Source organism: Silurus aristotelis, assembly GCF_946808225.1.
Source record: "Silurus aristotelis genome assembly, chromosome: 20".
NCBI classification, from domain to species: Eukaryota; Metazoa; Chordata; class Actinopteri; order Siluriformes; family Siluridae; genus Silurus; species Silurus aristotelis.
Window position 1 is genome coordinate 21,524,657 of NC_139593.1, and position 27,618 is coordinate 21,552,274.

The following is a 27,618-nucleotide window of genomic DNA, read 5'->3' on the forward strand; positions in this document are numbered from 1 at the left end:
AGACGAGTCCTCCTCCTGGGACGGTGAACTTTTCCCCTCGACATTTGACGGAGCGCAGGAGTTTCCCGACAGGCGCACGCTAGACCTTTCCAAAAGTGCTCAGGAAACAGCTCGTACATCTGCTCCACGCTAATGGGCTCAGACGCATACGTTATCGTTTCGGGTAGGATTCGGGAGACTACGCCCTTGTCGGTGTTCTTTTTGCGTCACGTCTGTCGAAACGCAACACGAGGCAAATTGTCTCGAAAACCTACTTTACATGATAAATCCAGACGCTTAATCCTGCATGAAACTAGTTAAATTACCTCCACAAGGATTCTCTGCTTAGCATGAAACACCACCATTTTTGTATATTGGATTTTAGGAACTTGACTGGATATTGGGAAGACACCGGCCTTGCTACATCAAATGATGTAAAATTGCTGACTGCTGAAAAATCGTGACTCTGTGCACATGCATCCCATTTATAAGTATTAGCTGGGGTGGTTTTTTATTTTAATATTTTTAGATGTAAAAACAATCACCATGGCCTATGTATGCGATTATATTCACACACACATACTGTACATATGCACACAGTCACAGGGAGCACCAACCTCCATAAGTCAGTGTGCCAAAAGTCCTCCTCCTTTGTACATCAGGAGCTGCGCAACTGGTGCTATTCAGTGCTGTATTGCTGTGCAGTGGGACTAATTTGAAGGTGATGGTGTGTAAACTAAGACAAAGAAAGTGCTTTCGTAGTAAATTCATATACATTCGGTATATTTCTATAAAACGCAGTTACTGTAGCAGGTGAATATAGTTGAATATTGCCAATGTTCTGTTCTATTCATGGCTATATACCATTAAATATAAAACAAAGATTGAATATTTTCCTGTTTTTAAATCAGGCCATACTCCATGCCCCGGCAACGGCCACGACTTTCCAATCATTCCTCCGGATCCGTTTTTAAATACAATTGAGCTTATATGAGGTTAAGGGTCCCACTCAGGGGCCCTGGTGTGGCTGGGATTTGAACTCAACACCTTCGGATCCAAAAGTACCAATTATTTGAACCTCTAATCTCCCATCACCCGTCGCTGTTCGATGTATAATAGGAATTCAAAGGGGTTCGTACGCAACATAAATCCAGTTCATGTCACATTTCGGTACCAGGTACTAATAATTCAGCGACTGAATATATTAATAGACGAATCCACATAGAAAAAAAAAAAAAAAATGATGCATTCCAGCAAACAACTCTTTCAATTCTTTCATTTTTCCACATGCCCACTAAAGCTAGCTGAGTCACTTCTAGACGTCGAGGAAGATGGTCATGAGAAGAAATGAAAACACTCCACCATTCAGAAAGCAGGCTTTTGATCAGATAAACCACGCCCCCCTCCCTACCACCCTTTCCTCTGTCCAGAAGCGCGTGCAGGTCTGTCCGGTATAAAAGCATGGGCCGGGACGCGGATTGCGCACGGCGCTGCTTGGACGCGTTCAGAGCGCAGCAACGCCACCGAGACTCTACACTCAGCCCGGAAAAGATCTTTTTATTATATACATAGAGAAATATTAATATTTTACCCCCTTTAAATAATACTTGGTTTTATATCGAGTTGTAAGTGTTTGGTTCTCTGTGCGCGGACATGAAGCGGTTGGTGCGTTTGGCGCTGTTGGCGCTGTGCGCGTCCAGCGCGGTGATGTGTGTGCCGAAGACAGGCAGGAATAAGCGGCAGGGACAACAGCAACACGCTCTGGATTTTCCGCTGGACGAGGTGACACACACACGCCAAGGTGAGGGACAACACACACACACTTTATTGGTCTCTTTATTTAAATAGAGACACCAAACGGAGCGGCAGAAAGGTGTTTCCAGTTTGCGCAAACTGCAATTCAGCTTTTCTTTGAACAGCGACAGAATTTCATTTTAATATTAAAAACTTGTTAAATTTCATGTCGAATTTATATTTTGCACAAAAAAATTAGCAAAATCAATACATTTTTCCACCTTAAAATAATCAGATACAAATACTTTGGTAGACACCATTTTCCAATTGTTTATTTAACTGAGCAGGTAAGGGCCTTGGTCAGGGGCCCAGCCGTCTCACCAGTGTGCTGGTGATGGGACTTGGACGTCTAAGGAGCCTCTGATGGGCCCTTGAGTAAGGCCCTTAACACTCTTTGTTTCAGGGGCGATGTATAATGGCTGATCCTGCTCCCTGACCTCAGCGTTCTAATGTCGGATATGCAAAGAAAGTTTTTCACTCTACTCTAGTGCATAAGTTTAATTGTTTCACCTGAAAGTTATTTACCCCAATTTCCAGATAGTTTAAATACCAGCACCAAAAAACTGCGACTGCTGGATCTATGAACTGCCCTCAACTGCTCAGGTATAAAATGTACGTTGCTCTGAATAAAAGCATCTGCTAAATGCTGTAAATGTAAACGTAATTCACTTTATTTATTGCAAACTGACATTTTGGCCAAAAATCAATGCCAGTACATGTTTTATTTACAAAATCTCGTTTTTTATTGACAAACGAGACTGACTCATGACCGACAAAAAGTGATGGCACCCTGGAAGCCTGGCACCCTGGTATAACTGTGTGACTATGTCAGTTATTGAATGTGTTCACTCAGCCCTTGATTGAAAGCAGACATTTAGATTTTAAAGACAAATACTCACCCATAAGGCTAATTAAATATACAGCACATACAACTTCCCAAGAAAAAAAAAGAAGGAATGTTAAATGGACAAAAGGTGAACACAGGCTACAAGAAACTACTGTTTGGCATCTTTATTTCTCGATGTCTATGGGTATCTTCTCATAAATTCACATATGTTGCATTTTAACGTCACAAGAATGATATTGATTGGTTCAGATCCGCTCACCTCCTTACAGGATGAGTTACTTTTCTTGTCTATTCAGTGATTCAAAAAGCACTGATGAAGTCAGACGGGTATAAAAATGACTATTATCCAAAGTAAATGTAAATTAAAACGGCTTGTGTAAAGTTGAAAAGTTTAATTATATGTACTTATACCAGCATTCTGTTTAAATAGTTAATATATTCCTGTACATCATTTAAACAATATCATTTGGCTACATTTTAAATTTTATCAAGAAAATAACTGTGGTGAGTTTGTATTTACATATGAACTTATGACTTATGTCACTCAAAAGTAATACAAGTTTCATTTGAGCAACAATACTTACTTTAAGCAAAATTGTGTACCTACAAAAAAGTAGTACAATGCTAAAAGGCTACCAAATAACAAGAGGAATGTGTATTTACACATGAAGTTATGACTTATGTGACTCAAAAGTAATAAAAGTTGAATTTAAGCAACAAAACTTACTTTAAACAACATTTTTGTAGCTACAAAATCTTTTGCTTTCCAATTGTAAAAATCAATATGGACACTCAAGTGTTTTGTAAACTTGCTAGAAAGTAATGGATGTCTATTACAACCAAACATCTATTTCTATACTTACTTTGATTAAACTTATGTAGCTACGAAATCTCATTGTATACCTATAGTGTCAAATAATCACAGGATTTTGTATCGATGCTTTAGTCATGACTCATAACCACACAATGTTATGGAACTTCACTTCATACAACAATAAGTTCCCGTAATTACTTTCAAATTTGTGTAACAAAAAACAGGGTATTTTACTGACTTTTCTGTATTAATGTTAAGTCATTATGCAAAATATGTAACATTTCTATATCTTTAGTGGCTGTTTTTTAAGATGTGGACATTTCTGTGCCATACTAAATAACTGACCAATAAAATGCAATTGATTGATGCAATTTCTCAATTTTGTATCATTTTCTTGGGGTTATACAGTATAATAAAAAAAGATTGTTTCTATAAATAGCAAAAATAATAAATCGTAAGAACATCATTTATACGTTCGAAATTTGACTGGTGTAGGTCTAATTTTGATCATGTTTCAAGGTAAAACTCTCCGAAAAAGTAATTTGAATGTAAGAATTTTTCTCTGGGAGGAATAGACTGAACTATCTTCCTATCCAAATTGTGCCCTTGTTGTATTGTGTGTCATATGTGAAGGTCTAGAACATTTTTGCACTAGAATGTAACATAAACCTAGCTATAAAAAACAAGGCATTAGTGCAACTGCAACTTTAATACTAAATTAACTGATTTACAGGATGTTGTGGGAAAATCATAATTTTTCCGGCTACAATTTTCTGTTAATCAATTGCAAAATTGCCGTTCTTAGCATCGCTACTTCACTACTTTGATGTAAATGTTTGTGGAAACGAGCACTGTGTAGCAAGCAACCAAACAAATTCTTCCATCGAACAAACATCCAAACTCACCGATATCGAAAGATTTTACTTGCATTCACTTCGATACTTCGAGGTACTTCAGATTGTTTCAACCTGCAGTGGTTCATGGGTCATTTCTTTTTCCACGCAGTGGGCTGCACGGAGAATGGGCGTATTTACCGAGTCAATGACCAATGGGAGCGACCCTACATGGGCAGCACGTTACTGTGCACGTGCAAGGGACCTTCTGGGGGCATCCAATGTGAATCTAAACAAACAGGTAAATACAAAAACTACATACCAGGTTTTCAAATTCGTTTCCAATGTGTGTTTGAGTAGCCTTAAGTTTTTTCTTTCTAGAGAACACAAAAGTTGCAATTGAGAAATTCGACACTTTTATGCACAAAATTATTTAGAACTATTCATTTTATTACTATTATTATTGGAACTATTAGAAATTTTTTGATTTATAAATAAAACATTTGACCGTTTTGTACACTTTATATTATATAAAAAAAAAATACACTAAGTGGCTTTAGAAGAAGGTATTAATAATAAAATTATTGGTAAAACATGCAGTGCTCCTATTAACTGTGCCGGTTATGTGCGTCTAGCTGAAGAGACGTGCTTCGATAAAATCAACGCCAGATCGTACCACGTGGGCGAGACGTATGAGCGGCCGAAGGACGGGATGATCTGGGACTGCACCTGCATCGGCTCGGGCAGAGGAAAAATCAGCTGCACCATCGCAAGTGGGTCCCGTTTGTGAAGAATAACTGGAAATCTTGTGTTAGGAAATTGGTCTTATAGAAAGAATTTTGATATAAAAAAAACAAACAAACAACAACAAAAAAAAAGATTACAAATAAATGAATGAATAATCAAAGACTAATGTAGAAACTAGTATTTAACAGGCTAGAAAATAGTGCCCATCAGACTCATGAGCTAGGGTTATAGGAAATGTCTCATTTACATTATATTGTTATTGTGTTCACGGCTACATATCAAACCGGCATCTTGTTTTGGTCTGTCTGCAACAGATCGCTGCCACGAAGGAGGTCGCTCGTACCGAATCGGCGAGACCTGGACTCGACCCCATGACAGCGGCGACTACATGCTTGAGTGTGTGTGTCTCGGGAACGGAAAAGGCGAATGGACCTGCAAACCTATCGGTGAGCGCTTAAGAGCCCCCCTCAGGGGTCAACGGTCAACATGGTCCGAGCGTTTCTTAAAGTGGACTGACGATAAGCGATAAGCATGCACGAACTCAGGATAATCTTACCCACGATGTTGAGGAGTGAGGATTCCGCTCAGTCGGGGATAATGTTTAATCTCAGAGCAAATAGCGAGAGGACAAGCGGTCAATATCGACAGTACAACAAACAAACCCGGTAACCCTGTGGTGCTAAAATGATTTGTGTGTGTGTCGATCTAGCTAACTGTGTTGCAGAAAAAGTTAAAGGTTTAAAAAGTTTGCATCGGACGCAGGTTGGCATTTGTATCGCGGTGCATCATTTTGAACATATTCGCATTGGTAAAAAACGATTTATTTATATACAGTTATTAGTAGATATAGAATATACTTTTATTATTTACAGAGTGCTAATAATTTCTGTCCAATATTTTCGACGTCGATTGATTTCTCTTTGCTAAACTGTTTCTAAACTGCTGCTACGTGAATACGGCGTGTCCTGAGAGTCACATAGAATACAGATTAACATGGCAGAGGTAGAGCTGTATCTTCCTGCAGACAGAACAGGAAAAAAAACGTCTGTTTTTTTTCCTCATCTTTTTTGTGAAAGTACCACGTGTTAGAACTTGAGTAAATAAATTGACGATTTGCTGTCTGTCTGAGACGAAACAATAAAAGTAGCATATTGCATTGCAGATTTTTTCCATTGCATCGTATTGTGTTGAATCGAATGGAAATGGGATCGTACTGCATCGTAAAGTGAGAGTCATGTGCGTTTGTTTTACAGCCGAGCGCTGCTACGACACGTCACTGGGCACGTCGTACGTGGTGGGGCAGACGTGGGAGAAACAGTATCAAGGCTGGATGGTCGTCGACTGCACGTGTGTGGGTGAAGGAAACGGACGCATCACCTGCACCTCTAGGAGTGAGTGACGCATCACAACTTCATTACGAGTTTGAGTTGTTCCCCAGCTACATTTTTGATTTTTAAAGTTTGAACAATCCATTCCACATCGAGCGCCGATTAGCTGTTATAATAAGCGCCACTCTTCTTGGGAGATGTTCAAATAGATTTTGTGCAGATTTGCGAATATTTATTCAGTCAGTTACTGATGTACAGGCAGCTGAAAAGCCCTGGTGTGCAGTTGGAGTGAAAAATCCATCTTAAAGGTGTTGGAGCTCTATAGCAGGAGATCTTCCACACACTTCCAACCCGTGTAAAGCAGATCTTCATGAAGCTGGCTTTGTGCACAGGGGCATTGTCATGGTTTGGGTCTCCTAGTTCAAGTGAAAGGAAAATGTCATTCTTCTGCATCTAAAGGAATCACATGCAGGCGTGTGTGGAATGGGTAAGGTGTCCCGATACTTCTGGCATCGTTACACAAGTTGTGCTAATTATGTTTCATAGTTGAAGGTAGGTGAAAGTAATCAGGTACAGATGCACACTGCTATTACTCGTATTAATAATGATGAATATTGTGACCGTTTCAGACCGCTGTAATGACCAGGACATGAGGAAGTCGTACCGTATCGGCGAGACCTGGACCAAAGCGGACTCGAAAGGCCGGGCGCAGCAGTGTGTGTGCGCGGGGAACGGGCGCGGCGAATGGAAGTGCGAGAGTCATTCTTCGGCGCAAACGACCCTCGGTGAGTGCGACACAGGTAACAGCATGATTTCTCCGAATCTCTTTCCCACAATCATTCTCTCATCAATAACTCACATCGAGCTCTCTGAGCGAACAGCCACCATTATTACCATCACCACTAACGCTTTCTGCTTATCCCAGCATTCACAGCTCTTACCCACATGGTGCTGTTCACACAGTGCAGGAACTGGGATTTCTAGTTATATTTGTGGCTTTTTATACAAAGTAAGTGCGTATATTTGTATTGTAACCAAAAGGACCCAAAAAAACGGGGGCAAATAACTAATCTTTAAACTTCTTTAATGAATAAATAAATCATTAATTATTTAATATTTATTTCTCGCAAACAAAAACAAGGATTCATTGAGCAATCTTTAATAATTAGAATTGAATAATGATCATTTAATTACGTGTTCAAAACCATTGTTTTTGTTTGTCATTATAGGAGTCCGTTTCCAATTTGTGCCACTTATTTATTTTTTTTATTGTATTTAATCGAAGAATGTTCAACAAATATTTAAAAAATGTTCTCCATGTTTGTGTCTGAAAATTTTGGTACAAATTCTATTTTATATCTTTTTTGAAAAATCGATTATATATTTAATTATATTTAAATTTTATTCCATTGCTTTTTATCCAGTCCAATTTTATATATATATATATATATATATATATATATATATATATATATATATATATATATATATATATATATATATATATATATATTTCTTGAAGTTTCATTTTAAACATTATTTTCCTAAAACTTAAAAGAAACACATGCTAACATTTTCCCACTTCTGTCTCTTCCTACTCTGGCTTTCTTCTCTGTTTAGGTTCTGGCTCAGGCTTGTCTACTCAGGTCAATCCAGTCACTCATCAGGTGAACTTTCTGCCCGAGCTCCTGGAGAGCGGCTCGTGTCAAACCGAATCCGGCACCACCTACTACAGCGGCATGCACTGGATCCAGACTCAGGGCAGCCAGCAAATGATCTGCACCTGCGTCAATGGGGGCATCAGCTGCAAACAATGGGGTATGTTCATGAGCAAGACTCGTACATGGTTATTTTGAAGCGGGAATAACAACGTGAAATAAAAAGGTTTGAGATATGGTGCAATAACCTTGAAAACCTCCTTCATCCTCATCCAGAAGCTCGCACGCTGTTCTGATATGGCTTGAGTTTATGACTTGCTGTCAGAGAAGCTTCAAACTTGGCCGCATTTTGAATTCTGCTGGGGTTTTTTGTGTGTGCTCAGAGGGCCAGTCTCAGGTGTACGGCGGCAACTCGAACGGCCAGCCGTGTGCGTTCCCCTTTGTTTTTGGAGGAAAAACACACCACTCGTGCATTTCGGAAGGCCGAAACGATGGCCAGCTGTGGTGCAGCACCACCTCTAACTACGACGATGATCGCCAATACTCCTTCTGTACTCAGAGGAACCGTAAGTAGAAGACTGATTCAACATCTACACTACTAGAAAACCAAATTCATAGCTGTGGGTTTGAACTCCGACTCCTTTAGAATCAGCAAGACCAGGTTTTAACTCAAACTGGACCCTAAATTACACCTTCTGGACTAGAACTAAAATTTCGCTTTTTGGACCCAATGTTACAGATATGGAAATGAAATTAAAGGGACCAGACGTAAAATTCCGGCTTTGGGAATTGCAGCTAAAGCTTTGGAAAACTACCCAACTCTTTTCTTGATGACAATGTTTAGGTTGGCATATTGAGAAATTAGATAGTGAGAAATCTTTTGGGTTTGGGATTGATTCAAACTACATTTGGGAATCCCATATGGATTAAGGTAAATCCCTACTTTGGGATTAGAGCAAAAGTCCTACTATTAAAAAAGTCTGAGACCCAGGATTGGATTTAAAATGCCAGCTCTGGAAATGCAACCAAGGACCCAGGCTTTTTGTATTAAACTTACATTTTTAGATTTAATTAAAAGTTTTAGATTTGTAAATTATCAGTACTTTGGAATTAAACAGAAGGTTCTAGATTTGTTCTAATTCTAACACAAGTTCTTTTTTTTCTAAGATTTAGCCTAATACCAAATTTAGGACTGAACCCAAAGCTGTGGGATTGAACTCAAAATTCCAACATTAGCATAAAAGCTTAAGGATACCAGCAAACCTGGAGCCACTTACAAACAGCAAACTCGCTAAGAAATTTCTTATAGTCCGCTGGAACCAAAAGGATTCTGAGTGCTAACACGAGAACCCTTTGCTTGTAGCTTACATGATGCTTTCTGCTTTCCTTGCAGTGATGGTTACAACGCGCGGGGGAAACTCCAACGGTGCCCTGTGCCAGTTTCCCTTCCTGTACAACGGCCGCAATTACACCGACTGCACAGCCGACGGCCGGCGTGACAGCATGAAGTGGTGCGGGACTACAACCAACTATGACGACGAGCGACGCTACGGATTTTGTCCCATGGCAGGTATGTCGAGTCCATGGTTTTTTAAGTTAACTTTGGATGCCAACACCCAGTTAAACAAACAGCCAGCTAGCCAGGCGCTATAATCATCGTTTTTTCCTCCAAATCTCGTTCATGCGGTTTGCTTTTATAGACTTTTTCCAAAAATGCAGCTATGACCAAGTCCAGCTCGTCAAAATCCGAGTGCAGAATTTAAGGGCTGTTATGTCATTATGAGAGGGAGTCTTTATGAGCACATAATCATTGGCTATAACCGCTTGCTGATTTGTAGCTGCCTCGGCCAGAGTAACATGTTCCACCCTTTTTTTTTTTTTGGAGTTTTTGTTTAAATCAAATAATCTAACACACACATACAGGACTAAACCCAAACAAAATGTTCACTAAATCCAGATAAAACTCAGTAAACCCTGAAGAAACCCAAACTGGATCCAATAGCTGGACTAAACCCAAAATAACCCCTTACATCAGACTAATCCCTGCCTAAACCACAAACTCAAAATAAACCCATTGGCATAGTGTATGTATGTATGTATGTATGTATGTATGTACACAAATCTAACCATGATTTCTTGCATTCTCTAGCTCATGAGGAAGTCTGCACAGTGAACGACGTCATGTATCGCCTGGGGGACGAGTGGGACAAGCGCCATGACACCCTGGGTCACATGATGCGCTGCACGTGTCAGGGTAACGGCCGGGGCGAGTGGAGTTGCATCGCTCACTCGCAGCTCCGAGGTACAAACCTTAAACCCATCCGACAAGCTAGCATAGCTCAAATTTCCAACCCATTTAGCATTAGCCACTTTGACGTAAAAATTGTACATGATATAATCCTGTAGCTTACTAAGACTATATATAATTTTGTATATTGCATCGTTTTTCACCTTAAGCAATAAATAATTTGTGCAAACACTTAACTAATTAGTTTAATTTGTATCTATTGACAAATACTATTTACATACTTATTTCTATACATACCTTACCGTACATTTTATAGCTAGCAAAACCCAAACTTTGTAGGTATTCCTTTCTATAGCTACTGCATTCCAATTTTATTATTATACTATTTTATACATCACAAAATATGTATATTTGTCTTCATACCGTAACCCAAACTAATAAATTATTCTGTAACCTTCAATAACCCAAACTTTGTACTTATTTCTATAAATATAGAGCTGGGAAGCATACCTTTTTTAACCCTTTATATAGCAAATACGCTGATCAGGTCTTGGGTCTGGACACCAAGTACAGGATTTGGTGTCCAGACCTAAGACCTGATCAGTGTATTTGCTATATAAAGGGTTAAAAAAGTTCTGCTGGAAGTCAGACCTCTAAACCATTTCACTGGGAAAATTGTGAATCTTTAGTTCTTTTCTTACCTAGCGGTGTTCAGTATCATTTTCTGGACACTACCATCACCAAAACTTGAAACAAATTCCCTAAATATGTCTCTGCCACACCACTGTTTTCAAAGTAATTTTGTATTTTTGCCCTCAGATCAGTGTATCGTAGACGGACTCACTTACGAAGTCGGCCAGAAGTTCGACAAGCGCCACAACGAGGGCTACATGATGAACTGCACATGCTTCGGCCAGGGCCGCGGCCGCTGGAAATGCGACGCCATTGGTACCTACACCCTCTCCTCTTTTTTTTTTGCACCATTCAAAAGAGGTTAAAAAAAAGCACCATGTTTTCTCTGCATTCAAGAGAACTAAAGTCTACAACTGTCTGGACTTGGTCCGGGAGACAGAGTAGCTGAGAGCTTTTTTGGAACCCGTGCTAGTGCAGATGTTTCCTAACCAGTTTGACAGCTCGCAAGAAAATGCGAACATCTGCACGTCAATAAAATAAATAATTTTTTTTGGCTGCAGATCAGTGCCAAGAAGCCGAGAACAAAGTGTTCTATCAAATCGGCGAGTCCTGGGATAAAGTGAGCCACGGCGTCCAGTATCGGTGTACCTGCTATGGAAACGGGATCGGAGAACATGCCTGCGAGCCTCTCCAGTCCAGGGGTGAGTCACAAACTCTAGATCTTTGATTGGTGTTAAAATGGGTGGGGCTATTAATTCCCATAGACCTTGGTGTCTGGACCAGAGTTTGAGAAGTGGTAGCTGCCACTGCTGAGCCCTTCAAAGAAGGCCCTTAACTTTGGGTGTCTGCCAAATGCCATAAATACAAGGGATGTCAATTAAGAAAAGTAATTAAGCCACATCCATATCTCCAAAGTGTTTTTCTTTTTGTATTCGTGCAGGTCTGATTTATTTTTTTGTTAAAAAAAAAAAGTGTTAGGAAAGCAGGAAATGGGTGAAAGAAAGAAGTGCAAATGTGTGTATACTACAATACAATGCTAATTCCATTGCTGCGTCCATTCCACTAGTGCCAGTACGCGTGACCATCACAGAGACAGGAACCCAACCCAACTCACACCCCATCCAATGGAACCCCCCGGCATCAGCCCACATCACCCAGTACATCCTCAAGTGGAAAGTGGTAGGTTCAAACTGGCATGCTTTTACAGTGGTGTACCTCAGGGCCGGGTAACAGGACTGTTACAGAAATCACAGCTTGCTCATGTTGATCTGTGCCACAGGAAGTAATTTATGATCAGTTAGTATGATTATGGGATGCCTCAGGGGTCTTCATTGGGGATCCCTTAGTAAAAATGTGCTAGTCATTCCCATTTACCTTGGTTTCTGGACCAAAGTTTGAGAAGTGGTAGCTGTCACTGCTGGCCCTTGTAAAAAGCCTATTAACTTGGGTATCTGCCAAATGCTATAAATGTAAGAGCTGTCAATCAAGAACAGTAAAATATTAATTAAATATTAAAATATTTGAAAGAAGTATATTCAGTGTAGGATATAAAGAACGCAGAGTGTGATGTGTCCTGAAACTCACATTGGCCAGGGAACATTTCGAAATATTTGCCCAGAGGTACAGGAGTGCAGAACATTGCGCACAAACAAGCACACAGACCTTGAACTTCACACACACCTACGCACATGAGTTCCATTTGGATTTTGATTTTTGAATTTTTGAGTGTTAGAAACAAAGATGAAAATAAGAAAGGAAAGGGAAAGGGAAAGGGATGGAGGTGTATATAGTGGGTGAACGTTGTGCCATTTCTGCTGAGCAGAAGAACACGCGCACTCCGTGGAAGGAGATCATTATTCCGGGTCACATCAACTCCTACACCATCTCAGGCCTAAAACCCGGCCTGACCTATGAGGGCCAACTCATCAGCATCCTGAGCTACGGTCACAGAGAGGTGACCAGATTCGACTTCACCACGTCGTACGGCTCACGTACGTATCCTTTAATCCACCTAATCCTCAACTGTTTCATCCTCATCATCTTCTTTATCCCCATCATCCACCTAATGCTCCTCACCTGTCTGATTCTCATCTGCCTCATCTTCTTTATCCTCTTCATAAGCCTCATTCTCTTTATCTTCATCTGAACGTGCACTTTTTCATGTTTTTTGCGTTTTTTTGCTTTTTCGTGTCTAGTGATTCCAACAGAAGGCGAGACCACTCAGCCCACTCGAGTACTGGACACGTCCGAGTCCACCACCGAGATCACATCCAGCAGTTTTGTTGTTTCCTGGACGTCAGCATCTGAAACCATCTCCGGGTTCAGGGTGCAGTACGAACTGTACGAGGAGGGATCCGAGCCCACTGTGATCGGTACCTCTAACGCTTTCAAACTCAACATATTCACAGTATACAAAATAACGACCAAACAGCAGTGTTTCAACACAGTTATTATTATTATTACATTTTCTTTCAGATCTGCCTCGCACAACTACGTCGTTGAACCTCGACAATCTCCTGCCGGGCCGAACGTACCAAGTTCAGGTTTTCGAAGTCGAGCCAGAAGGAGACACTAAACTTATCCTGACCACCACTCAGACCACCGGTACAGACTGATTATTTATCTTGTAGTTAGTAGTATCTAACTACTATCTGTTTATATGCTAACCAGCTAATTGCAAGGTGGTAGTCCAGCTGTGTTGTTCAAATCAACATGACTAAAACTACTAGCCTGGCAAGCAGCTATCTGCAAAATTACTGCACTTAGCCATTCTTGCCAATCTGCTATGTCTCCAAAGAACAGTGACAGTTAGCAAGCTGCTTCTCAAGCAAACCATCAAGAATTTCTAGCATATCATAAACAAAACAAAACACAGCAATAATAAGGAAGAACTCTATTGTCAAAGCTAACTGCTAGCTGGATAGTTACTATTCTAGCTCTCCTTTCCTTTAACCTGATCCTTGCATGTAATTATTCATTCCTAGCATAACTGGTGAAGAAGTCACAGAGAACAGCCTGCATTGTATGCTAGCTTTAAAAAAGTTATAATTATGGCTGCTTAGCCAGCAAGTTACAAGCAGAGATAACATGCTGAAATCAAGTGCTACCTCTGAGGAGAGCAGCTACAGAGAGGCTCACGTGTACATAATGGCATGTGGGTGTGATCCTCAGCTCCTGATTCTCCAACCAATCACCAAGTTACAGACGTCAGAGAAACATCCATCGAGATCTCTTGGACCAGACCTCAAGCACCCATCACAAGTACATTCCAAACTCACTATTTCTGGAATTTTCCTTTTATCTGGAGCTCGACAGAGGTATTTACTGTGTGTGTGCGTGCGTGTGTGTAGGTTACCGTGTGGTGTACACCCCATCTGTTGAAGGCAGCAGCACCGAGCTCATCCTGCCTCACACAGTGAACTCTGTGATCTTGGGTGACCTCCAGCCGGGTCAGTCATATAACGTCAGTATCTATGCTGTGGAGGGAAACCTAGAGAGCGAAGCAGTGGTGCTGCAGGTCCAAACGACTGGAGAGCCTCAACCCGGTGAGAGACTAAACTAACTGCATTGAAATTAAAGTTGCCATAAGCAACATCTGGCCAGAGTACTGTAACGCTGAAATGGGTGGAGCTTAATTACAATTGAATTATTTATCCTCAATCATGGGCAATGTTGCCCACTGAAGAACAGCACCGTAACGATGATCGTTATGTTAGTTTCAGTCGTTTTCATTCCATTTTAACGTAAATTTGTGACTCCGCCCCTCAGAGGAAGTCCAGGCTCCAAGCGATTTGCAGTTCTACGAGGTCACCGATGTGAAGATCACGATCACCTGGACTGGGCCGCCCAGCGAGGTGTCAGGCTACCGTGTAAGCTACGAACCTGTGGGTTCCGACGGCCGTGCGACGCAGAGGCCGCTAGTGCTCCCCACCACGGCCAACGCCTACGAGGAGATCACACACCTGCAGCCCGGGACCTTGTACCGCTTCTACGTCTACACCGTCTACAGTGGAGCCGAGAGCCAGCCGCTGGTGGGAGAGAAGTCTACCCGTGAGTCTGCGAGTATACTTGAGCCGTACGCATTTATTTATCGGCAGCCCCACTGTTAACCTTTGACCTCTTGTTCCTTCAGGCCCTGATGCTCCTACAGATTTGCACTTCCCCGATGTGACAGAAGACACTGTATTGGTGGTATGGTCCGCCCCACAGGCCCAAGTCACCGGGTATCGCCTCTATGTAACATCGGAGGACTCCATCTCTCCGAAACAACTGAGGGTCCGCCCTGAGCAGACCCAGCACACCATCAATAACCTGCAACCAGACACCACCTACACAATCACCGTGCACTCAGAGCAGGGCAACACGCTGAGTGAGGGCATCTCCGGAACCGTCACCACCAGTGAGTCTGTGAAAACGCCTCCTATTAGTCACGTAGTTCAAAGATCTTTACATTGTTTTAAAAATGTTGCATAGGCAGTTAGCCATAGTAGCCGTAATGCACTCTTTGTGGTATAAGCATTGAAACTTTTTTTTCTTTTCATGTCTTGTGTTCTCTTTGCTCAGCTGTGCCAATAGGTAATGCGCCCCGTTTCTCCACGGACATCACAGACACCTCCATCATCATCTCCTGGACTCCTGTTCCTCGCTTCAGCTACAGGGTAAACATGCACAATTGCTTCAGCTCTAAATTTAGTTGTACAGAACCATTTTTTGTCACATTTTCCAACACACCTGAGAAAAATATTGACTTTCTCTACACATTTATATCATTTCTACCAACAAAATGGTGGAAATCAGGGCTGTTTGGTTAGCACTTGATGCAAAGTGTAATAATTACAGTGTCATGTTGGTTGTAAAACGTCTTGTATAAAGAATTGACCAGCACATCTGAGGTAAATGTGAACTTTCTCTACACGTTTGTTGCATTTATATCGTCACCCTGCCTTTATGTTGTCTGTACTGCAACAATGCCATTACAATTCACCCCATTCTGGTGATGTGTTTGTTTACATCAGATGTCGGTGAAGCCCAGTCAGGGTGGTGAGGCTCCCAGGGTCGTGAACTCGGACTCAGGAAGCATCTATATCTCAGGCCTGACCCCTGGAGTGGAGTACACCTACAGCCTGCAGCCCCTCTTCAATGGCCGCAAACAGGGCACCCCCATTACTCGCAACGTCGTTACACGTAAGAAATACCAAACAGCAGGACGTGTAGGATAGAAAACCAAACGTCTCCATTGGCGTGAATATTAACATGTCATTTCTATAGCGCTGTCTCCACCGACCAACCTGAACCTGTTGTCCAACCCCGACACGGGCGACCTCACCGTACAGTGGCAGGAGACCACCACCCCTGGTAAATACACACTTTACCTCTGTGTGTGTGTGTGTGTTTGTGTGTGTGTGTGTGTGTGTTTGTGTGTGTTAGTCTGACTGAATATTCATAATCATAATTTTTTTTAGATTTGACAATGAAAAGGTCAGAAATTGTATAATTTTTATTACACAACTTTTTTTTTTACTTTTATTTTTTAGAAAAACTGTCATCAAAGCTCAGTACACTATTTTTTAAATAATGTGAAGTATGTTTTTTAAAACTCTAAATACAAAAATTGTAAACTCTAAATAAATTTTTCTTATAAATTTTTTTATGTCCATAGAAAGATTTTAGTTTTTTTCTTTCTTTTTCCTTCTTATTTTTTTCTCTTGATATTCTCATTGAAAATATATTGACGCGTTATTTAAATTTATACTAATCATTTGTTGTTGATATATTTCATATATTATATATATTTATTATAAAGTTTTAGCCCATTTTTTCTTATTAATTTTCCAATTCCAATGTCATTTGTCTAACCCCCCTGTACAACACCCTCAGACATCACAGGTTACCGTGTGACGTGCACGCCCACCTCGGGTCAACGTGGGAATTCTCTGGAAGAGGCTGTCCTAGGCAGGCAGACCTCACGCACGCTGGAGAACCTGAGCCCCGGGGTTGAGTACAACGTCAGCGTCTACACTGTTAAAGACGACAGGGAGAGCGAACCTGTCTCTTCCGTGATCAGACAAGGTAACCACTGGGCACGGCAGCACGGAGGTTCTGGTTATGCTCCCGTCAAGTGACAGTGCAGATGACCATCATGCGTTCCTTTAAATCGTCATACAAGTGCTAGTTTTTGATGCTAACAATAAAATTTGAGCTAGAGTAGAATTAGCATTACAATCTCACTGGGTATCCAGTTTGCAATTCACTGGTTTTTACCTTGGGGTGGCAGAAACCCTCCCAATCTACGGAAAAAAAAAAGATTCCCCATCAATGACCCAGCGAGAAAAAAATCCCAATGGTGGACTGAAGTACGGAACAGTGGTGATGATGTACCCGAGAACTTACCAGAAATTCTTTTCCAACCCTGCTGCCTTGACTTTAATTACTGTTGCTGCTTTATACCCAACAGATTAGCTGTCTGTCAATTCTGCATTAATTGCGTGATTTGTTTTGTGTAATAAATATAATCGAGTGTATCTGTATAACAAGCAGACAATTTAAGATGTAATTGCATCCGCTTCTATTGCTGACCATCCTTCTTGTAATTGTGCCTGTGTTTATAATATATGCACGGATCCTTTTTTTGCATGAAAAATGTAATTATCCAGTCTGAAATTGCTTTTTTTTTTATCTAATCTCTAACTGCACACGATCACCCTCTGTTCTCTCCCCCATCCGCCTTTTTGAACGATCTCCCGATCTCCAGACGTGCCGCAGGTGAAAGACCTCGGCTACGTCAATGTCACCGACACCACCATCGGGATCCGCTGGACGCTTGTACAGCACCCTGCCGTCACAGGGTACCGCATCACGGTACTGGCCGCCGGGGAGAGTTTGCCCATCCTGGAGGATTCACTCGATTCGTCCACCAATTATTATACGGTCCGGGGGCTGGAGCCCGGCGTCGACTACCACATTAACGTCATTGTGCTAATGGAGGAGATCGAGAGCGAGCCAGCAACCATCACGCAACAAACGCATGCTGGTGAATGAATTTTAACGTGCTACAGAGGCTGTACGCCCGGAACCTGGGCTCATTTGGTTTTTACAGAAAAGGGTTCGAATACGTGGGTTCTTTCGATTTTAAATCCAATTCAAGGGCTGTAGTTATATTCAAAATTGTTTTCTTTTAAGTGCATTGAAAATGTGTGTACATTTTAGAGGTTTTATTTAGTGAACACAATTTGTATAAAAAAAAATATAAAAATATATAATTTCTATTAAAAAAATAGACAAAAATTCTAGCTAAATTAAAGATTCAGCTTTAGATGAGATATCAATAAAATAAAAAAACCAGTTTAGCTTATAATCCAGTTTTAATTGTTTTTTTTCTTTTAGTTTACCTCAAAAGTTAAGCTAAATTATAATTATATATAAATGTTTTAAAATGCAAAGGAAAACCTGGACGCTGCACCCAAAAAGCAAACGTGTATACATTCATATAAGATGCATTAATATAAGATTCAGGCTGAACTTGAACTAAACTTTATTCTAGCAGAGTCTGAAAAGGAAATAAAGTAGAAATTAAGGTTATTTCTATTATTACTTCAGTGACCTTCACAGCATGTAAAGATCATGTTTATAATTTCTACGCTGTCATATTTTGTGTATTTTTGGAGCTGGGAAATATGAAGCTATTTCCGTTTCATGGTTTATCTTTCCATAAAGATAAAATTCAACCCATTCAACTTCTAACATGTGTATGTGTGTGTTTGTGTGTGTGTATGTTCGTGTGCATGTGTTCTCTCTCTTTGTGCGTGTCCTCTGTTTCTCAGGCATTCCTGCTCCCACCAAACTGAATTTCGGAGAGGTCGGTCCGGATTCCATGCGCCTCTCCTGGACCCGCCCATCGGTCCGCCAAGCAGAGATCAGCCGCTTTGTGATTCGCTATCACCCGAGCAACGATGACGACAGAATACAAGAAGTCAACGTGGGCGGAGGCACCAGCACATATCTCCTCCAAAGTACGACCATATTCTTCCATTTAAATAGAGATTTACCTAACTTGTTTACCCTTAAGTTAGAAGCACACGATTGTTCAGAATGTAGCTTGAAAAGACTTGGGGTTGGTGGTCCACAAACTTTTATCCATATAGTGTATATGTAATTAAATACATTTACATGTTGTTTATATGCAAGTATGTAATGATATATCGTGTTGGACGATCACCACAGTCTGGATTAATCGTACGGTTTCCTGTTTCACGCAGACCTGCTTCCTGTCACCGAGTACATTGTGAGTGTGTATTGTGTGTATGGCGAGCGAGAGAGCACCCCGGTCTCGGGCAGACAGACCACCAGTGAGTCCCGTTTTCTATCCATCCAACCACATTCCATTTCAATACGAGCAACATCTAACTTGTGCTAATGTTTATCCTTCACTCAGCCCTCGACTCTCCCACTGGCCTCGTCTTCTCTGACGTGTTCACCCACTCCTTCACGGCACACTGGCAGGCCCCACGTGCCCAAATCACAGGCTATCGGCTGGTGTACGAGGAGACCAGTGGAGGGCGCCGTCAAGACGAGAATCTGCCCCCGAACCGCAGGCGTTACTCCCTGAATAACCTGCAGCCCAACACATTGTACACAGTGCGCGTCTACGCTCTCAGCGGCCGACAGGAGAGTAAACCACTCACCGGCACACAGTCCACCAGTGAGTACACCCACACACGTTTCCTTGTTAGAAACAAAATTTATTTTAAAGCCAAATCTGAGGTATCATACTAATGCTGCATTATTTTTCTAGTCTCAGATGCTCCCACTGACCTGGAGGTGACCTCATCCAACGAGAACAGCATCACCCTCTCCTGGGATGCTCCTGCAATTCCGGTGCGCTACTACCGGATCAACCACAAACAGACCGGTATGTGTGTGATAGCAAAACATTCAATTTGAAGCCTATTGAAATAAACATACATCTCAAGACTGCGTAAAATTTCCAAATCAGGAAATTGTTCTGACATGGGATTTAACAATGAACCCCCAGGAGAGCGCGGCTCTGGCCAGGAGTTCACTGTGCCAGGCACCGAGTCGACAGCTGTCGTGAGTGGCCTGCAGCCGGGCACCGATTACACCATCACCATCTACGCAGTGACTGGCAGAGGAGACAGTCCAGCGTCCAGCACGCCAACCATCATCACACACCGCACCGGCAGCCATGGTCAGTTTCTATTGGAATCACTATCGCTTTCTCTAGAAAGGAATATCAAGCAGAACAGTAGGGTTTTAAGAGCAGTTCAGTTCCAGAACAATTACTAATCCAGGAACAAAGATATTCCAAGAGTTAAAACTTTCTTTTAGGCTTCTCCCGTTAGGGGACGCACATGTTTTGATTTGGCACGTTTTTACACTGGATGCCCTTCCTAACGCAACCCTCCCCATTTATCCGGGCTTGGGACCAGCACTAAGGCTTGTGCAACCCTAATGGCTGGTTTTGGTTCCCTGACCGGAGATCGAACCCCGGCCACAGCGGTGGGAGCGCGCATCCTAACCACTAGACCACCAGGGAACAAAGATATTCCAAGAGTTAATTATGAAAAAATAGTGATCCCAATTCTACTACTAAATAATCCCAGCTGAATAGAGATCCACCATTGGATATTGGTCCTGCTTGCCATGTTTGAATAAGTTGCAGTTGTGATTTGTCCATCTGTTTTCTTCCAGGGGTCCCATCTCCCTCAGAAATAGACGTGACTGATATCCAGGACCAGGCCATCTTCGTGCGATGGACACCTGCCAGAGGCCCAATCACCGGATACAGGGTCACAGGGAAACCCAAAAACGGAGTGGGACCCACTTTCTCGAAGGAGGTGGGACCTGGTGAGTCTCACTGGATGCACCAGAAAAAATCCCAGGCTAAGCAGAGGTTATCCAGGAAACTTGCAAACGTATATTTTTTTTAGAGAGGATTTTTGTTCTGTTCGTTCTCAGATCAGACCGAGTTGAGAATACCGGGATTGGTGCCGACAGTAGAGTATGTCATCAGCGTCTACGCCATCGGCCATGATGGAGAGAGCTCACCAGTGGTGGAGAGAGCAACCACAATCAAGAGTGAGTAGACACAACATTGGTGCTGTTGCTGGATTTATGATATTAATACACTGCTAATTGTACAGTGATGGAAATTCTGTCTTCTTCTTACAATTCTAGGTCCCCCAACCAGTACAAATATCCCCGCCCCTACCAACATTCAGTTCGGAGACGTGGGCCCCTCATCATTCGTGGTGCTCTGGAGGCCACCAAGCGCCAGTCTGAACGGATACCGCATCCTTGTGAGGCCCAAAAACAACATTGAGGAAACAAAAGAGATGAACGTAGCTCCTGATGCAATGCAAGTGACCGTCTCTGGACTTCTGGTAAGAATTTACCTACCTTTTTTTTTTTATATTTTATTCCCAGTGATTTAATAATCCGGATTCAATCTTATCTACGTTGGTATTGTTTGTATTTGCTGCTCAAACAAGCTGTTGAAATGGCCCCATACTCCACCCCTGTTGCCTGTTTGAAATTTGTGCAGTTTATTCACAATACACTAAAGGGATCATTGTTTACCGGTGTCCGTCTCCAGGTGTCTACAGCGTACGAGGTGCATGTGTATGCGCTGAAGGGTTCGGAGAGCAGCCCACCGCTCATTGGAGAGATCTCTACAATTGAAGGTAAGAAATTTTATACAATAATACTAACCAACAACAATACAACAATGAATAAAACAGCAATCATCAGGGTCTAAGCACTGGTTTTTAATCACACCTCGAGTTCACTGTAAATAAAAATGATGCAGGAACAGAGTTCACCCTAAATATTACTGGTCCAGGAACAGTTCAATCTGACTAATACTGATCCAGATTTGAGCTTTAACTCAATTTGAGTCAGCATGCGTTATGAGCTTTAATGTCTTCAATAATCATTTATGACCAAGGGCCCAAGCACTAACTTGCAAACAGACCCAGATTTCCAATGTGTTAATGCAACCAAGTGTGTAAAGTGTGTTTGTTCTGAGTGGAAAGAAGTTGTTACTGCTCTCTATACTATAATGTTTCTGTAAAATATTTTTAGGCAGGAGCAGGTTTCCAGTGTAGGGAAAGCGGGCCAGGTTGACAGTTTTGGTGTTGTAGCACCCCCTTGTGCGTATATTTCGCAAACGTCGTTCATTATTTTTTTTTATTGTCTTGAAGCAACAGAGTGAGCGCTTTGAGCAATCAACAATCGGCAGTAATATCCGTGTAAAATCTCATCTTTTATAATTTAGCTGCGTGAAACCCACATCACGTGCATGCAATAAAGTGTGTCTCTGCAGCATTTTACATCGATTTGAAACACCACATATGGTCCAGTAAACAATTTACCTGGTAATATTAGCTTCCTGACAGATGCCGTGGTTTAGTATAATAACAGACTTAAAAGGAAGTGTCTAGTGCTGGCGAGGTTAGACGGTGTAGGAGTGTGTGGACAAAACAAGAGCAACCAAAAGCCTGTCTCTGATTGGCTTGGCAGACATCAGCCCTCCCCGGCGCCCTCGCATCACCGATGTGAAGGACAGGAGCATTTCACTCACCTGGCGCGCCAAGATCGAGCCAATCACGGGTTTCCTGATTGAGGCCCAGCCCACCACAGGAATCTATCCAGTCATCAGGATGGAGGTTACGGGTGAACAACGGCAAGCCGAAATTACAGGTAAATTAATAATGAACAATAAGATTGGACGATTGATGTGACCATAGCTGGTCTTTTAGCCTCATTACAAATGCAGAGTGTAACGGATACATTTTATATAAAATAAAATCCAGAATTCTTTCTTCTCGGGTTGTTTCAGGTCTTCAGCCTGGCACCGCTTACGTCATCAACATCTACACACTGAACGGAAACAGACGCAGTGAACCATTTGTCCTCACAACCAACACAAGTACTACATCACACACACACTAAAATTTCTATGCTTATTTTCTAGCTTCAATGCTAGAAAATTTATTTGGTCGTCCATCCTCTTAACTGTCTGTGTGTGTGTCCAGTTGGTTCATCCCTTCAGCCCCCTACTGACCTCCGCTTTCTGGCTCTTACCCCAAACTCCATCACGTTCAACTGGCTGCCACCCACCAGCCGCATCACAGGATATTACATCACCTACGAGGAAGAAGGAAGCAGCCCACGTGAGCTCACACCCCGTCCACACGCCGGCAGCAACTACGCCACCATTACAGGTATGCACAACATATACCCCTTCACCTATATACAATCTCCTTACATCCCTCATACATGTGATACAATGGGATGGAAGCAGATTACAGTGTGTGTTGATGACGTACAAATGTCGCCTTGTGAGGAGCTTCAGTGTTCAGTGTTGTTGTGATTGTAGATCTAAAACCAGACACCATATACATCATTAAGATTGTCGCTCTGCATAACTCACTGAGGAGTCCAGCGCTGGTGGGCAAGGCCAGAACACGTAAGTACACACTTCATACACAAACACAGACACACCCACAGGTGATAAAGGTGTACTTCTTCAAAACTCTCTTTTTGTTGCTCAGTGGTAAGAGCAGACAAAAAAAGTTTTGACTCGCTAGCATGATGACTTTTAGCCTTCGCATCATGGCTGGCTTCTATCAAAGCTAGCAAGGATGTCTAATGTAATGCTAATAGAGCCGTGTGTGCAACCAGACGTGCAATGCTGTTTATTTTTCCGCTTAAAAGAATGGAATTGTGAGTTGTTAAAGGAAAGCAAGCTGCATTGGCTAATGCTTCATCCGAAAAAAGGTGGAAACCTTCTAAAGTTTGGCTTTTCACAAGAATTATAAAAATACAAGAAGATATACAATAATTATATCAGCAACAACTCTAGTTAGATTTTGTCCCCATTGATATAAATGGGGGAATGTTCCGGAAGGTCTTTTCACCTCGGATGGGTCTCCGCTAACTGTTGGCCGATGTCTTATCTCCTTGTTTTCTGCCCGCTTTGCTACTAATGGCTTTTCTGCTCTCAGAGGAAACACAGACGTTTCCGCTGCCTGTACCCCCGCGCAACAACAACCTTGGTCCCCTTGACGTGCCCGAGACAGAGGTGAATGTGTTGGGTCCAACGGTGCAGCCGAGACCAGGCTCGGGCGGCCAGGGCATGGAGTACACAGAATTCAACAACCAGCCCACTCTGCCACACAGCGGGCACCGACCAAACCCCAACACCCCTGGGACGGGCCAAACTCTAATCTACGTGTCCGCCCCAGGGCCGGACGGCTCACGGAGGCCCAAAGTGGTGCCTCTGAGTGACAGAAACACACTCAGTTTCCTTTTTCCAGAAAATAAAACAGGGACGCCGCAGGAGGCTCAGACTCAGACCACGGTCAGCTGGCAACCCTTCAAGCAGAGCAAGTCCTACCTCGTGACCTGCCATCCAGTCACTCAGCACAATGAAAAGATGTTCCAGGTGAGCAAGCCAACAAGAAATATAGACAAACTTTTGGTTGTTTATGAAAACTGGTCAGTTGTCACACATGCAATTGGTCTGTTTTGTAAGAAAACTAATTGTATGGTTGCAGGTGCAACTTCCTGCCACCACCACCAGTGCCACACTGATCGGCCTCACGTCCGGGGCCTCGTACCGTGTCCTCGTCGAGGCTCTCAAGGATGCGCTCAAGTACAAAATTCTTGACGAGGTCATCACCCTGGGTAACACAGGTACAAGAGCAAACATCTTTAAAATTATAAATCTGAAATACATCAAGTAAATTAAATTTCTTCTTCAGAATCATCCGGAGTTTCAAGCAGTGACGATTCCTGCTACGACACTTTAACGGGTACTCATCACCAAATCGGGGACGAGTGGGAGCGCATGTCCGAGACCGGCTTCAAGCTGTGGTGCAGGTGCATGGGCCTGGGCAGTGGTCACTTCCGATGCGACTCCTCCAGTACGTACATTTATTAGATCGCCTTTGAGTTCTAAACGGTGTTATCCACAAGTCTAAAAGTAGGAGTGTAACGGTACACACGGTGCACACGTAACAAATGTGCATCTCCAACATTTTAACAACAGTCTAGCGATATGGATTCTTTTGCGTTTTATGTACAGCTTCAAGAATTTATCTTAAAAGGAGAAACTTCAGACAATTCCTTACATCGAGGGGTGTAAATGAATAAGTGAATAAATTAACTATATTGTTTGTTACTTGAATGCAGACATTTGTATGCTGAAATAAGTAGAACATATCTTTTGAAAATAAAATAGTAAATAAAAGAATTAAAAAAACAACACACACACACACACACATCTGTATTAGCCAAAAGGGGTCTAAACAATTAAATTTTTTCTATTTATAAATTTTATTGAATCAATTTAATTTGTGCCAAATTAATCACATACTTTATTTAATCAAAGTTATAAAAAAAGTGTATTGCATTAATTAGATTTATTAAATATATATATATATATATATATAATTATTTTTTATTTAGCAGCCCATTTATTTAAAATTGTTTAACTGTTTGAAAACTCTAGATGGTCACTCGAACTCAAATGTTAATAATAAACGACGATAATAAAAAACAAAAAGCGATTTTATGTTTTGCGTTTCTGCCCCCGAAATTGAACCGAATCACGACTTCAAAAATGGGCTACGTACCAAACCATGAATTTTGTGTACCGTTACACCCCTAAGAAAAAGTGAACCAGAGTGCGATGAAATGTGTGTTTTGTCTAAACTTGCTTTTGTTTCATCAGAGTGGTGCCACGACAACGGCCACAACTACCTCATCGGCGAGCGCTGGGAGAGACGGGCGGAAAACGGCCACATGTTGAGCTGCACCTGCCTCGGCAACGGCAAAGGAGAGTTCAAGTGCGAGCCACGTGAGTGCCGACTCCCTACATTACATTAAAGGTGCTCCAGGTATGTTTGTGGTGGTTTTGTGGGCGTGGCTTTGTAATCATTCCTGTCCGTGTCCACTAACTAACAAAATCTATGGTAGAGCATCTAAAGCAAGCGTTCTCCAAAGAGGTTTTTCTCATCAAATAAAATGAAATATTGCACCTGAACGAAACAAGTCTGAGAACGCTGCTCCTTTTGCATTTACAGACGAGTCGACGTGTTACGACGACGGAAAGACTTACCAGGTGGGAAACCAGTGGCAGAAGGAGTATCTCGGGACAATCTGTACCTGCACCTGCTATGGAGGACAGCAGGTGAGAACATGTACCACGTTATTTAGATCTTTACTCATGTATACACCATACGCCAGCTCTTGAATTGTTACATGAACGTATGATTGTGTGTGTCAGGGTTGGCGTTGTGACAACTGCAAAAAGCCCGGAAGCGAGTTCAACACTCACCTCCTGAAGCCAATCCGCTATGGAGATGGAACCGCCAGAGTGGTGAGTTCGGTATTTTTTTCACGTTAGCACACGACACCAGGTCACGTCACATTTATTAATATACTAGTGCAATATATATCGCATCAACCAGCTTTTCTTTTCAGAATATCCACTGCCCAATCGAGTGTCTCCGGCCTGATATCCTCGCTGACGCCGTGGCCAATCACAACCCGAGAGAGTGAAGCGATTCCTGACTTCCAACTCGACCTCCAGCTCCACCTCCACCCCCCCAAACTCGCTATCCCACCCCCTCCTTCCGTTACCCCGGCTCTGATCTGAGACCTCATGTCTGTGAGACAGATCTAACCTCCTCAACCTTGTGCCTTAAAGCCTTCCTAAAGGTTACTGCAATCACCGCTGCTGCTTTCCAACCAATCAGCAAAAGGCAATGTGGCGCCATAGCGATTGCCATAGCGATTTTCACTGCTTTTAATTGGCTCGGCTGTCGTTCAGGTGTTTGATTGGCTTTCATCTTGTTTTTTTTATATATAATATATAAAGAGGATTAAACATTTAACTTTTAAGAGACACACAAGAAGAATGTTACCAAGTACAAATTTTTTTTTTTTAAGAAATCAACTTTAATCAACGAATTAAAACAATCGAGCACTGATTTATTGGAATGTCACAGGATATTTTAGAACAATGTTTTTAGTTTTTTTCCCCAATGGCGCGAGTTCTCTCCGAGCCAGCACTGTTGTTTTTTTGGGTTTTTTTTAGATGGACACATGATTTTGCTGATCACGTCTGATTGTTGAACGCTCTGTGATTTATTTATCCATTTGGCCCCAAAAGTGTTTTCGTTAAATGCCGTTAGGAAGGTAATTCTACTGTCGGTGCCAAAAGTCACTACTGTCACTACTGTCCAATTCCCGTTTGTAATAAAGTTTTACAAAGAATCTCGACATGTCTGTGTTTTATGTAATAAATAAATGCACTTACATTTACAGCATTTAGCATGCATCCTTATACAGAGAGAGACTTACAGTTAACTCAGTTATACAGCTGAGGGTTAAGGGCCTTGCTCAAGGGCCCAGCAGTGGTCGTTGCTCCGATTTGAACCCAAATCAGTAGTCCAACCCAATCTTAACCACTGAGCTACTACTTACAACGATTTGCCTCGATGTGATCACAACTTCATTTTTGTATTTCCTATAAGACCCTGTTCTAGATTTAAATGTTCTAGACTCTAAAGGCATCATGAATAATAGCCATAACCATGTGTGGCAGCGGGCACATCCATGTATTATCCATGATGCTGCATCTAGAACATTCCTCGTGATCAGTCATTTGTTTTACTGTGAATTCGGCATAAGAGCATGTTCTAGAAGCAG

General features: G+C 42.0%; 2 protein-coding genes across 9 annotated transcripts in view; one reads left to right on the forward strand and one right to left on the reverse strand.

The window, feature by feature from the left end:
- cpo (carboxypeptidase O) overlaps window positions 1-27,618 on the reverse strand; it is a 60,888-nt gene that overhangs the window by 32,633 nt on the left and 637 nt on the right. The gene's annotated exons all lie outside the window — the stretch shown is intronic.
- fn1b (fibronectin 1b) lies at window positions 1,413-27,183 on the forward strand. Of its 6 annotated transcripts, none has more exons than XM_083522561.1 (45): window positions 1,413-1,780; window positions 4,440-4,568; window positions 4,903-5,040; window positions 5,329-5,460; window positions 6,268-6,405; window positions 6,972-7,127; window positions 7,963-8,160; window positions 8,384-8,566; window positions 9,394-9,570; window positions 10,150-10,302; window positions 11,068-11,196; window positions 11,442-11,582; window positions 11,948-12,060; window positions 12,704-12,872; window positions 13,077-13,253; window positions 13,357-13,485; window positions 14,053-14,142; window positions 14,232-14,426; window positions 14,650-14,931; window positions 15,014-15,280; window positions 15,445-15,539; window positions 15,897-16,065; window positions 16,150-16,236; window positions 16,759-16,950; window positions 17,633-17,911; window positions 18,702-18,890; window positions 19,137-19,226; window positions 19,313-19,579; window positions 19,673-19,789; window positions 19,913-20,086; window positions 20,590-20,745; window positions 20,857-20,976; window positions 21,076-21,281; window positions 21,494-21,581; window positions 22,420-22,599; window positions 22,739-22,828; window positions 22,935-23,123; window positions 23,279-23,368; window positions 23,907-24,346; window positions 24,459-24,597; window positions 24,666-24,827; window positions 25,637-25,762; window positions 25,989-26,095; window positions 26,192-26,284; window positions 26,389-27,183. In XM_083522561.1, exons 1-45 carry the CDS (start codon window positions 1,633-1,635, stop codon window positions 26,464-26,466), a joined length of 7,167 nt encoding a protein of 2,388 aa, XP_083378687.1. In that variant the 5' UTR covers window positions 1,413-1,632; the 3' UTR covers window positions 26,467-27,183. The 6 variants fall into 6 exon arrangements, with proteins under 6 accessions (XP_083378687.1, XP_083378688.1, XP_083378690.1 ...); XM_083522562.1 differs by having other exon boundaries at window positions 24,459-24,588; XM_083522559.1 differs by having other exon boundaries at window positions 1,448-1,780; window positions 6,972-7,142.